This window comes from Vespula pensylvanica, chromosome 3 (assembly GCF_014466175.1).
Source record: "Vespula pensylvanica isolate Volc-1 chromosome 3, ASM1446617v1, whole genome shotgun sequence".
NCBI classification, from domain to species: domain Eukaryota; kingdom Metazoa; phylum Arthropoda; class Insecta; order Hymenoptera; family Vespidae; genus Vespula; species Vespula pensylvanica.
Window position 1 is genome coordinate 7887429 of NC_057687.1, and position 12977 is coordinate 7900405.

Here is a 12977-nt window from a genome sequence, read left to right on the forward strand (position 1 = left end):
CATCGTCGGTTTAACGAGCAGTAAGTTTAATCATTTAAAAGGTTTAATTAAAAACGACGAATCCAATTTCATTATAATACTTTTCGTTATAATATCGTTGTAATAAGATAAAAGAAAAGAAAGAAAAAAGAAGAGTATTGACAAAATGATAAAAACTCGATAGAAAATTTGGATTATGTTCTCTTAATGTATGCGATCGAGTCAATGAAAAATTTGCACGGTCATGAGGTCGAACAAGTGGACCGAGATACTTTCTAATTCGCCGATCTCGAACGAGATGAACTCTCTTACCGAGTGACCTTTGAACCGAGTAACCTGAATGTTTCGTTCTTTGTACGTATGTACATATATATCTGCGAGTGTGTCTGTCTGTCCGTAACCCCATCAACGTATTAATATTCTATCTGGAACTATTCTCGAGGATAGGAACGTTGAAAATTTAAATAACGAACAGTCTAGCCGATCGATGAAGATCTTATCATTTTAACTTCAATTCACGGACCCCTTGGTTGTATTGTGTATTGTTTTAACAAAGTGGAAAGACAACGAGGAGAAACTTTCTGGTTTCTTTTACTTCTTTTTTTTTTCCTAAACGAAGGAATTAAGAGTACTATGCATTCATATGTGTGTGTGTGTGTGTGTGTGTGTGTGTATTATTGTTCAAAAATCAAAATTGTTTTTTTTTATAATTATTAATATGAATACATATAAGAATGTATTTTTTCGGAAAGATATCGTATAGTCATTGCGAATTCTTGAACAGATCGATCTAATCTTCTAATCGGATTTTTGTTCGATATATATTTTTGTTTTTAATTATTTTATCTGATATATATATATATATATACATACATCCTTAAAAAATTATTTTATCCAATATATATATATATATATATTTTTAATTATTTCTCAATCTATATCATTTATATGTTATATCTTTCATCGTTCATTTTTTGTTTCTTTTTTTCTTTCATTTTGTTTGTTTGTTCATTTTTCGTAATCATAATCTCAAGTGTATATATATATATATATATCTTTTCTTTTTTCTTTTTATATTTATTGTTAATCGATCGTTTAGATTTAATAATTATACGTAGAAAGTTACGAGAGTTGAAAGCTGTCGTTTAAATAGAATATTCGATCTCTTCACAGTCGAAGAAGTACATTTCTTTACGTTGGTATCGTGAAATCGATTAATATTCAATTAATCGATAATCTTAATTGAAAGAATATTAGCACAGTGGATCTATCAAGATTTATTTATTTTTTTTTTTTTTTTATAACTGAACTTTCCTCGACTATATTTCGAGATCGTAGTATATAATGTACTTACATAAATTCAATCGTTTTATTTGAATTATTCAGTTTTATGGATAAGATGCGACTATTTGAATAGAATGTAAATGAGAAATACAAGAAGTGGATGATAAACGAGACACACGAAGAGAGAGAGAAAGATAGATAGCAATTTTCATGCGCCAATTAACAAATAGACTGGTAAGTACACATCATAGTAAACTATTCTTCGTACATTTCCAAACGTCATAATATCAATGTAAGCGAGAAAATTATACAATTATTGTATAAACGAGAAAATTATTAGATAAAAGATATATGATCTTCTTGTGTTATAATTTAGATTATTATTGGGTGTATGAATGTTTTTTTTTTTTAAGATTTAATATTCATTGACAACCATTTGATATTTATTTATTTATTTATTTATTTATTTGTTATTAATACCGATATTTTTACGATATTTAATTTTACTTTAATACCTTTTAATATTCTTTCGTTATTCAATTTAATTATTTTCATTTTATATATTTATATATATATTCTTTTTTATTTATTTATTTATTTATTTTAGATTGTTTCATGATTCTTATATTATCTCACTTTATTCTGTCAATATCGTACTATATTATATTACATTCTCATTTCTTCTTTTTTTTTTTTTTTTATTTTTATTCATCCATCTTGAATTTAAGAAACGTCGTTGACAAGCTTAGAGGGAAAAGGGGAAAGAAAAAAGAAAAGAAAAAAGTCAATACTCGTTTTACTCGCTACGATTTACCTTTCAAACGGAGAAACTCGTATTTGTCTTTTATAAGATTAGAAGAACGAACAGAATGCAGTGATACTTCTAATTCTCGTTGAACTTTCTCAATGTAGTTTCTCAATGAAATATCGATGACGTATTTGTCAACAATTAAATTTTTCATTCTGTTTTTTTATTTCATTTTTTCTTTTCTTTTCTTGTCAAATACTTAGTGAATGTTTATTATATTGAATTGTTTTCATTAATTCGAGAGCTTAGATAAAAATATCGATGCTCTAAAATGTGTCGAACAAATATTTCATTGTAAGCCGACCAGATACCTTGTTATCGAAAATAATGGATTAGCATGTTATTAGTTAGCCTACGTGTACGTGTGTTTTTATATATGTACATTCATGTATTTTTATGTATGTACATTCTCTTATCGCATTATTTTTATACTGTTTATTTTTTTTTTCTCTCTTGAAAAATATCTTGTTATTACAAAAATATGTAAGGCAGATAAAGAAAAGAATTATGAAATTATTCAAATATATTATATATTTAATAATTGAAATTATAATTACGAAGAATGTTTATTTACGTCTAATAAGAAAATACAATTGGTTCTTGTTATAAAGATCGAAAGTTTCTTATCATTGCTAAAGAATCTTATCGTTTCTCTGTCAAATGGAAAGAAATAAGGAAAGAAAAAAAAAAAATAATAAAAGACGAAAGATCGATAGCACAGTCACGTAAATGATAAGAATCATTAAAAATTCTAAGATAAGCACCCATCTTCGAACTAATACGATTTATTTTAATCGTGTCAATTCGCGATATTCTACGCCTAAATTTATTAACCGGACAGATTCATATCGTATATGTCTCATTTCGATCCTTATAATCTTTATGATCGATCTTCATTAAAAATGCATAGGTGTGTATGTGTGTGTGTAAATGCACAATAAAATATAGTTTCCGCAAAGATTATTATTTTTTTTTTTTTATAAAAATTCATTTTAAATAAATTTTATATATATATATATATATATATATATATATATATATGCGTATATAGTTCCAGCCTCTACGATCAACTAAATTTTTGTTCTATTTTGTATGAAAAAAATACCGAAAAAAATATTTAAAAAAAAAAAAAAAAAAAAGAAAGAAAAAAAAAAAGAAAAAAGAAAGAATTTTGCGTGTGTAATTTGTTTTTGCCAATTGTGGATACAATTATCATTATTTTTATTTTTCTTTTGTTACAATAATCGAGACTGGAATCTCATCGTTTGAACTTCTCTCCACTTCGTTCGAGATTTTCTTCTCACCATTAAAGAAAGAAAAAAAAAAAAAAAAAAAGAAAAAGAAAGAAAGAAAGAAAATATATATATATATAAAAATAATAAAAAAATAAATACAAAATAAATAAATACAAAAAATTGAGTATTGATAAATAATGATAACAATTGAAAAAAGTAATAATAAATAAATTTGTACTCACGGAAGTAGTTGAGCGTTTCTCGGATTTGTTCCGGCGACAGTTTCAAATCGACGTCCTCAGTTTTTAGCGCTGGTGATGGAATAAACCAATCCGCGTTCTCGTAACCTAAAAAAAAAAAAAAAAAAAGAAAAGAAAAGAAATCATTAAAATAATTAAAAGTCATTCAATTACCGAGACTCTTTCTGCTTCAATGCCATTTCTCGATTATTTCGGTAAACATATAATAAAAGAAAAGGATGAATAAGAAACAGTTGCTTATTCATCTAGTATTTCATTCAAATTTCATTTTTTTTTTTTTCTTTCTTTGAATCAATTTCATCTATTTTATCTTTCCTTTTGTTTCGTTAAAGTTTGTTCTTTCTAACTGAAAAAACAAGATGGCGACTTTCGACGACAGGAAGTTACTTTCTACGAATAAATAATTTTTCTATTACTTTATTACTATTATTATTATCGTTATTATTGTTGTTATTATTATTATTATTATTATTATTATTATTATTATTATTAAAGTTTAACAAGTGTATCTAATATATTGGAATTAATTTTTTGTTACTATTCGATTTCCTTTTTCTAGTCCTTTTTCTTTTTTTCCTATTTTTCGTATTTATAATTAAAAAATACACGAAAGAGAAAGGTGCGGTCCAATATCCTATCCTGTTCTAAAGCTTCATTTTATTGGTTCGATACGCGATACGATCTCATAGTTTACTACAGAAGCAAACGATTAGTCACGCTTCTCTCATGGTGTCCCATATATACGGGCCATACAATCTAATTAGTTAGGCGACTCGTAATTCGATCGGTGTTGGCACCTGGTGAAGGGAAATACGGTTGTTTTGGTTCATTGAAGATTAAAAAAAAAAAAAAAATAAAATAAAATAAAACAAATAAAGAAAAAACAAAATAAAATAAACAAAAGAAGAAAACAATTTCTCGATCGAATAATCGTAAAAATATTTGCAAAACTTTCTTCGAATGTTTAACAATAAAATATCTTAAGTAAAGTCTTATAAATTGACTTTGTTGAAACCATTGAAGGTAAAAATTTGAATATTTTTTATATATATATATATATATATATATATATATATATATGGATTAGATAAAATAAAAAAGGACTTAATACTAATTTCTTCAAGGTCATTTTTTTCCGCGATATATAATATTCGTGTATAGTATTTGACTAATGTGTTATATACGAAACGACACGTGCTAATTATTGTCATAAAAATAACAAGGAAGAAAGAAAAGAAAGAAAGAAAGAAAGCAAAACGAAAGAAGGGAATAAAAGAAAAAAAAAAAAAAAAAAAGAAAAAGAAAAAAATTATTGCTTGTAAAGCAGAAAAATAATGAATACAAATTATAGTGATCGACAAAGCTCCCGACTCTTTCATTAATCTCCAACGACGCCTATCCAATTTATGTTTTAATTATATCATGAAAGATAACGACTTTTGTTGTTAAGACACCGAGAAATATAGATAATAATAATGCAGAGGGCTGAAAATTACCTCTAGGATATAGAAATTGGGATTTTCTTTTTCTTTTGGAATTTTTTATTATTGATTATTTCTTCCTTTTCTCTTTTTATTTTATCTTATTTTTCATTTATTTAATTTCTTTATTAATCTAAGAGTCATTCTAAATCCTCTTCGTCTTCTATTTTTTTTTCTTCCTTTTTATTCGTCGTTAAAGAATGAGTCTTTGATAACACGCGCGACCTTGAAAAGCTTAATACTCGAAGAGACCTTGCGAAACACGAACTCGTTTGTTTGACTGTAAACGAGACTGTGGGTCGTCTTAAAAAGAGAAAAATAAAAAGAAAAAAAAAAAAAAAAGGAAAAAGGGAAAGAAAAAAGAAAAAAAGTGATATAAAAAAAGAAAATTCAAGTTTCTCTCTCTCTCTTTCTCAAAAAAAAGAGGCTGTCGTCTTTTCTTAGTTTCTTCTTCAAAAGACTAAAACGTGTTCTTCTTACGAGAGTACTTCTGTGGACATTAAAAACACGTGTGAAAGCAAACATATTCCGGCGGGGAGTCTAGAGATCATGCTGAGATGGAAAATTTTTTACTTCGTCGCTAATTATTCTCGTATACAGGTTCTCCTAATAAGAAACTGCAAAGTTCTGAGAAAGTCATATCGAACAAAAAATATAATCGAAAGAAACAAAATGTCGATTGATATTAAAAGATTTCGATGATAAACGTATTAAAATTCTTTCGGTTTTATCGCGAGAGGAAGACTTTCATGAGAACGGGAAAACGAATTTAAGGAGAAAAAAGAAAAGAAAAGAAAAGAAATAGATAAAAAAAAATTTGATATTTAATATTCTCTGAAATTTTTCCACTAAAAATTTTGTTTTCTTTTCTCACTGTTTTTCTTAACGTTTCTTTTAAAAAATGATAGAAGATAAACTCGATAAAATTATATTTTAAATATGAAGAAAAAAAAAATATATATATATATATATATATTTTATACTTAACTTATTATTCATACGTCTCGATTATTTCAAATGTATTATATATCTATTTCGAATTTATTTTTGGAGTATATAACAATCTAATATATATTGGAGTATATAGTGTATCAATAAAATGGTACATTATATAAAATATAGTATCTACTGTATATTATAATTTATTATAATTTTTATATTTTATATATTATATTGAATATACACACTATTACATTACAGTATAACGTATTATATATTAATAAATAAATAAAAAAAGAAATAGAAAAGATCTAATATTAAATTTTACATATGAATGATTAAAATTTCTTTCTTTCTTTTCTTTTTCAATAAAAAGTAAAAACGGTAGAAAAAGAAAAAGAAAAAAGAGATAGAAATAAAATAAAATGAAAGTTAATTCCTGCCCAGGCAGAAAAGTTCATTGATCTTAAAACAGAGTGAAATCTATTCTCTTTGTAAAATAAGAATTAAGAAAAGATAAACAAATAAACTTAAAAAAAAAAAAAAAAAAACGAAACAAAAAGATTGACAAAAAGAAAAATAGAAAATGAAAGCTACCATCGTATTAGAAGTTCGCTGACCTTGGGACAGGCTGGATACTTTTTTGTCTATTTTTTTTTTTTTTAACTAGAAATTGAAAACCACCAAAAAAAAAAAAAAAGAAAAAAGAGAGAAAAAAAAATTGATTCGAAAGAAGAAGAAAAAAGAGGAGTAAGAAAGAGGGAGAAAGGAGAACAAATAAAATGGAATAAAAATGGAAATTAAACGAAATGAGAGTTAATTCGTGACAACGTAGAGAAGTTCACTAACCTTGAAATTCCGTGAGGGTGTCGGCCCGTAGACGATACCTGGGAATCTGTTCCTCCAGCAGACTTATGATCTCTACTTCTGGCAATTCACCTCCGCTGCACACCTCTGAAACAAATCACGATGCACAACACTCAGTTATTACATAGTAGGAACGCATCGTATATTATCTTAACGTTCCTTCTTCTTCTTCTTCTTCTTCTTCTTCTTCTTTTTCTTCTTTTTCTTTTTCTTCTTTTTCTCTCATCTTCTCTCATGAGAAGTTACGAGGTGCATTGCTCGAAGGAGGAACGATTAGCGTCGGTCTGCAAGTATCTAAACATCACCTTCTATCTCTCTCTCTCTCTCTCTCTCTCTCTCTCTCTCTCTCTCTCTCTCTTTCTCTCTGTATTTCATCTATCTCTAATCTACGAAGCACGAAGGAGAAATTTTCTACTAAAGCGTACGCCGAGTTACGTGGGTCGATAATAATTACTTCGAAAATCATCGCAAGAGAACACACAGTGCTCCTACGAAGAACTCGACGTTTGCTAAATGATCCCGAAGCAAGGCTTCTTCACGCCTTCAACATTTTTTTTTTTTTTTTTTTCTAATATTATCCGAGCTACAACGTTAATGGTAATCGTGTAACTACCTTACCTCTTCTATTAAGGAAATTAATAATCCTTGATAATGTACAAATTAATATCTATTTCTTTTTCTTCTTCTTCTTCTTCTTCTTTCTTTTTTCTTTCTACCTCTCTTTCTTCTTTTTCTTTACTTTTAATTTGACATGAAATCATACGAGGTCAACATATAATATTATAAATGAATATGATCACTGTGAATAATGATCATATTCATTTTTTTTTTATTTATCTATTTTTTTTTTTTCCTTTTAATTTAACACGAAATCGTACGAAGTAAACGTTTCAAATTTAAGAATTAAGGAATGAAATTTCATCGAAAAAAAAAAAAAAAAAAAGAAATTCTTCAATAATGTTTTTCTTTCTTTTTTTTTTTTTTTTAACTTAACAGAGAGAGATTCGTAAATAATTTTCCTTCTATTCTTCACGAAGTCGCGATAAATGATCGCGGAATTGAGTAAGATTGGAAACGGACGTTAGAATTATTTGGAGCGAAAAGTATATCAACATACATTCAAATAGCCCGCCATTCAATCGTTTGCCCTTTAAAGGATATATAGAATACGAGGTTATCTTTTTGTGGCACGCATTTCTTTTACGGTTACTATATGAATCGAAACAAATATGTATATATATATATATATATACATACATACATACATATATATATACGTACGTACGCATACGTATATATTGTCATTAACCTGTTAAAAGATTAGAAAGATTTTCTGATCGGTTAACATATGCTACGTATGTATATATAAATTGTACAAGAGAAATTACATAATTTTAAAAATTAGAACCAATGAAAGTACGAATAAAAGAAAAGAAAGAAAAAAAAAAAAATATTCCTCTACGTATAAAATTTATTTTTATTCGAAATAAAACTCGTTCAGAACAATGAGATCTTTAATTTCATATAAAATAAATTAATCGTAAAATGAATAATTGTGAAACCTCCGTGTATAAAGTGCTCTGGTATAGCTATATCAAGATATGCAAGTACAAGATTCATAATTGCATATGCATGTGCACTTGGGAAAAAAAATAATGCTCGTTCATGTGCACTTAAGAAAAAAAGCATGATTTGCGAATACGTAATCCATCTTGAACTCTAACATATGTTTTTTTTTATTTATATAAAGAGGATAGAAAATAAAAAATAATGAGGAAAAAAAAATCGACGATTCTGAAATCTTTGAAAGAAGGAAAAGGAAAAAAAAAAAGAAAAGAAAAGAAAACCTTGAGAAAAAAATTCTTTTCATCGCGTCAAGTTAAAATAAGTAAACAAAACATTCGTATGCTGAAAAGCTTCGTACGTGCATCGACGTGATACGTAAGACGTAAAACGTAAAATTTCGAACCGATATGCGTATTCTCTGATGCGATTGATCGTTCAAAGATGACGTAATATAATAATAATAAAATTATATGACAATCATAAGATATAATAATATATAAGATGACGTAATGATAATATACAATTTTTTCTGTGTCACGTTTCAAGTTTTTAACTATTTCTTTTTTTTTTTTTTTTTACACATCCTTAACTTCTCTTTTGTTAGGATTTTACAATTTGATTCAGGTTACGTCACGTTTCTTTCTTTCTTTCTATTTTTTTTTTTTTTTTTTTTTTTTTTTTTTAAATACAGCGCAAAACGAATCATTTATTTATTAAAGATAAACAAAAATTCGATAAGATCGAACGAGATCGAGAGGTCTCAGTTGCAAGAAGTCGAAGTCACGCTCGAATAAAAGAGAAACCGAACGAGAGGGAAGACAATAATTGTGTTGTGAGTAAAGATAATAAAAAGAAAAAAGAAAAAAAAAAAAGAAAAAAAGGAAATGGAGAATTACGAATTCTATTCATCTCGATATTAGAAAGATCACTTTCGTACTCCGTAAGCGGAATAACAACAATGCAATTACGTTCCTCGATCGCGTGATCTATAGATCTCATGCCAAGAGGAAAACTCAATTTAAAAATTTTAAACAATTCTAAGCAATTTCTAATTCTATTTTTTCTTTTTCTTTTTTATATTATTTCATACACTCGTTGCTCTCATTCATTTTCAAAATGATATATATATATATATTTATGTGTATATGTATGTACACACACATACATACATGTGTGTATATTTTATTGAAATATAATAACAAATCTATTTAATAATATACTTATTATACCTATATATATATATATTATCTATACATATATATCTATTTCAATATATTTTTTTTTAATATACCCATTTAATCACATAGTTCTATAATAACAGGTCTATAAAAATAAATTTACTATATATATATATATTTTTATTTAAACATTTTTTTTTTGTTTAAATAATTATATTATATTAAAACAATAATATATTTATATATTAAAAAAAAATATATATACAGACAGATAAAGTAAAATTTAATTAAAATTTGGAGAAAAGAATTCTTTTCTTGTTTTCTATTATAATAATATAAATTTCCCACCTCCCTCCTCCCACTTCCTAGATCTAGCGAATACCGCCATTTTTCCGGTCAACCGATCAACCATTCACATAGAATAATTCGTGAATTCAAATCTTACGGCCGACTTTACGAGCATACGGAAGTCAACGTACTCGTATCGGCTGTTCGGTTCGACGACCGTCTTTTAAAGCGCGCAACCGTGAACGCGTAGAGTTACCATCACTATACACGGTGGTCTTCACGTATAATCATTTATTAGATATACATATATATTACTCGTATTACGGATCCTCCTGTCAATGATACCACGTAGATCCGGATGAATCGACTGAAGCATGACTAACGTTCATGCGTGATATATTAAATTAATTTCGTCTTCGATATTCAATAATAACATAACATTTTTCTTTATATTATTATTGAGATTAAATGTAATAATGATTATTTGAGAAAAAAAAAAAAAGGGAAAAAGGAAAGGAATTAGTGAATAAGAAATATTGTCGATTTCTATCGACTATTATGTTGAAGGTAATAAAAATCAATTTGAAAAGAAAAGAAAAAAAAAAGAAAAAGTATATATATATATATATATAATTTTCTTGGTGTTAGTATTATTAGGGGAAAAAAAAATTAATAAATAAAAGAAATAATCGAGAATTGCAATTCTCAACTTCTCAAGAAATTTTTAAGTACGATGTTGGGATCTAGTAAAAATTGATTTAAAAAAAGAACGAAGGAAGCCAAAATAAAAAGAAAGATTAAAATAATGTTTTCATACTTATAGTCGTTCGTTTCATCCGTAATAATCAATACCTATCCAGATATTCACAAAAAAAATTGAAAACAAAATTACTACCCACTGTCACTGGCACGACTTAACGCGGGAATTTCGAAATAACGACGCACGTATCGTTTCTTTTTTATTTTCTATTTTTTTTTTTTTTTTTATTTATTTATTTTTTATTATTTTGAAAGAAACGCGATAACAGCTCGTCCGAGGGTAAAGAAACTGAAGCAAACGATGACATTTTTTTTCGAGGATACATAGCTGCGGCTATTAAACTGCGTCGGCGCAAGACTGCAGCCGCTGATGCAGCCAAACTCGAGGCCGATGCAAGCTTGCCTCACTTGAACTTTGTACTTGTTATTATTCTTTCCATCTTAAACACGATTGTTAAATAACAGAAAAGAAAAAGAAAAAAAAATATGTTCACTCAAAAGATGAAAATAAAAAAAAAAAAAAAGAAAAAAAAAACTTTTTCTTTTCTTATTTAAAAGAAAGAAAAAAGAAAAATTGTTAAGAAATAATAATGATTGATATTTAATAAGTGATATTAAACCAAACAGATAAAAAATTGTTTCCTTGGAAAAAAAAAGAAGAAAGAGAGAGAGAGAGAGAGAGAGAGAGAGAGAGAGAGAGAGAGAGAGAGAGATCAAAAAACAATTTTGTATAATAGCTCAGTCGATATTAGTACGATTAAAATCGATTTAACACGTTCCTTCAAGATATACAAAACAAAGATATATTTGTTTTCAAGGTTTAAAAAAAAGAAAAAGAAAAAGCAAAGTCAGAAATAGAACGATGTCGTCACACAATTTAAGAAGTATTCCGTAACTCAACGTCGATAATGTTTCCGGCCATTCCGGCGATTAACGAGAAACTTCGCGCGGTTGGAAACATATTCTAGATTTTAATCTATAATTTGAAAAAAAGAAAGAGAGAAAGAGAGAGAAAGAGAGAGAGATATGCTCGGTCGAGCGAAAATGATAAATCGTGCTCGAGTTGGAAGAGAACGTGTGCTGCCACACGTCGGAAGTCGATGAAACTACGAATGAAAAGTACCGACAGCTTCCTGCCGTCGATAACGATGGAAACTTAAGTATCGACCGAATCGATCGGAGAAAAAAGGAATAAAAAAAAAAAAAAAACAAGAATTAATCGAAACAACTTGTCGATTAACTAACGATCTTTAAAACGTTTCAATGTAATCTCTCTATTCCTCTTCTCTCTTTCTTTCTTTATCTCTACCTCTCGAACTTACATCATGTTATTTAACACATGTAATACAAGATACGTTAAAGAGATAAATCAGCGAGGCGCCTTACGAATGAGAGTTAATGAGGCATAATAAGTTTATTAATGACTTTTTACGTGTCGTACCGTCTCGCCATTTGTTGAGTATAGCTTCACGTCTTTCAAGGATGCTTTTCAATTCCGAAGGACCTCTTGGCCGTTTCTCATGCCTCCTAGATACGATCATAATCTTCCCTACCGATCCAAACTTCCCCCACTACTTTCTCTTTATCTCTTTCTGCACCTCTCTCTCTCTCTCTCTCTCTCTCTCTCTCTCTCTCTCTCTCTCTCTCTTTCTCTCTCTATTTATCCATCCATGTCTCTCTTCTCGTTAATCCGCGTCGAGTGCTTTGACGACCTTGAACCTTTCGCCTTCGTATTCAATGAACTTCACCCTCGTACCGAATCGTATGTATATAAATTCACAATGTTTCTACAACGTCGTTTCAGATCGTTTCATTCGTCCTCGAGACTCGATACACGTCACACGTACGTAATAACGTACTCACGTATATGCATATATATATATATACGTGACGTATTAAAGGACACACTTTGATTTTCGTTTAAAACTACTGATATCTCCCTATACTCCCTATATGGAGAATTTTTTAAAATGTGCCTCGTCTTGTCGTTTATTCTCTACTTGGCACAAAAATTATAAGCACTTACTTTTTTGTTCGAATTTTTATTTCTTCTTCTTCTTGTATTTTTTTTTGTCTTTCTTTCTTTCTTTTTTCGTTTTTTTTTTTCTTTCTTTATTATTATTCATCAATCATTCAACTTACATTATATAACTTTTCTCTCTCCCTTTCTTTCTCTCTCTCTTTCTCTCTCTCTCTCTCTCTCTCTCTCTCTTCTTTTCTATTCTTTTAAAAGAAGATTAAAGTTCGAACGTACACGCCAGATGTAATACTTAATTATAGATACTTTCCTCTTTTTTTCTTGTTTCTTTTTCTTCCTCTTCTCCTTTTTTTTT

The 12977-nt window shown here is 27.9% G+C and overlaps 1 protein-coding gene and 1 long non-coding RNA gene across 4 annotated transcripts in view; both read right to left on the reverse strand.

Annotated features, from left to right (window-relative positions):
* Positions 1-12977, reverse strand: part of LOC122627772 (trafficking kinesin-binding protein milt) — a 63221-nt gene that overhangs the window by 37220 nt on the left and 13024 nt on the right. For 2 of the 3 annotated variants that reach the window (XM_043809251.1, XM_043809254.1), the window contains exons 3-4: positions 6836-6940; positions 3549-3653 (exon numbers count right to left, since the gene is read on the reverse strand). In XM_043809251.1, the coding sequence (XP_043665186.1) occupies positions 3549-3653; positions 6836-6940 (210 nt within the window). Of the gene's footprint in view, positions 1-3548; positions 3654-6835; positions 6941-12085; positions 12263-12292; positions 12703-12977 lie in introns of those variants that run through there. The other variant, XM_043809255.1, reaches the window with a different exon arrangement.
* LOC122627775 lies at positions 7065-7733 on the reverse strand. The gene is made up of 2 exons (XR_006326925.1): positions 7472-7733; positions 7065-7137 (listed from the first exon to the last, which is right to left on the reverse strand). It is a non-coding gene; the product is annotated as an uncharacterized LOC122627775 (long non-coding RNA).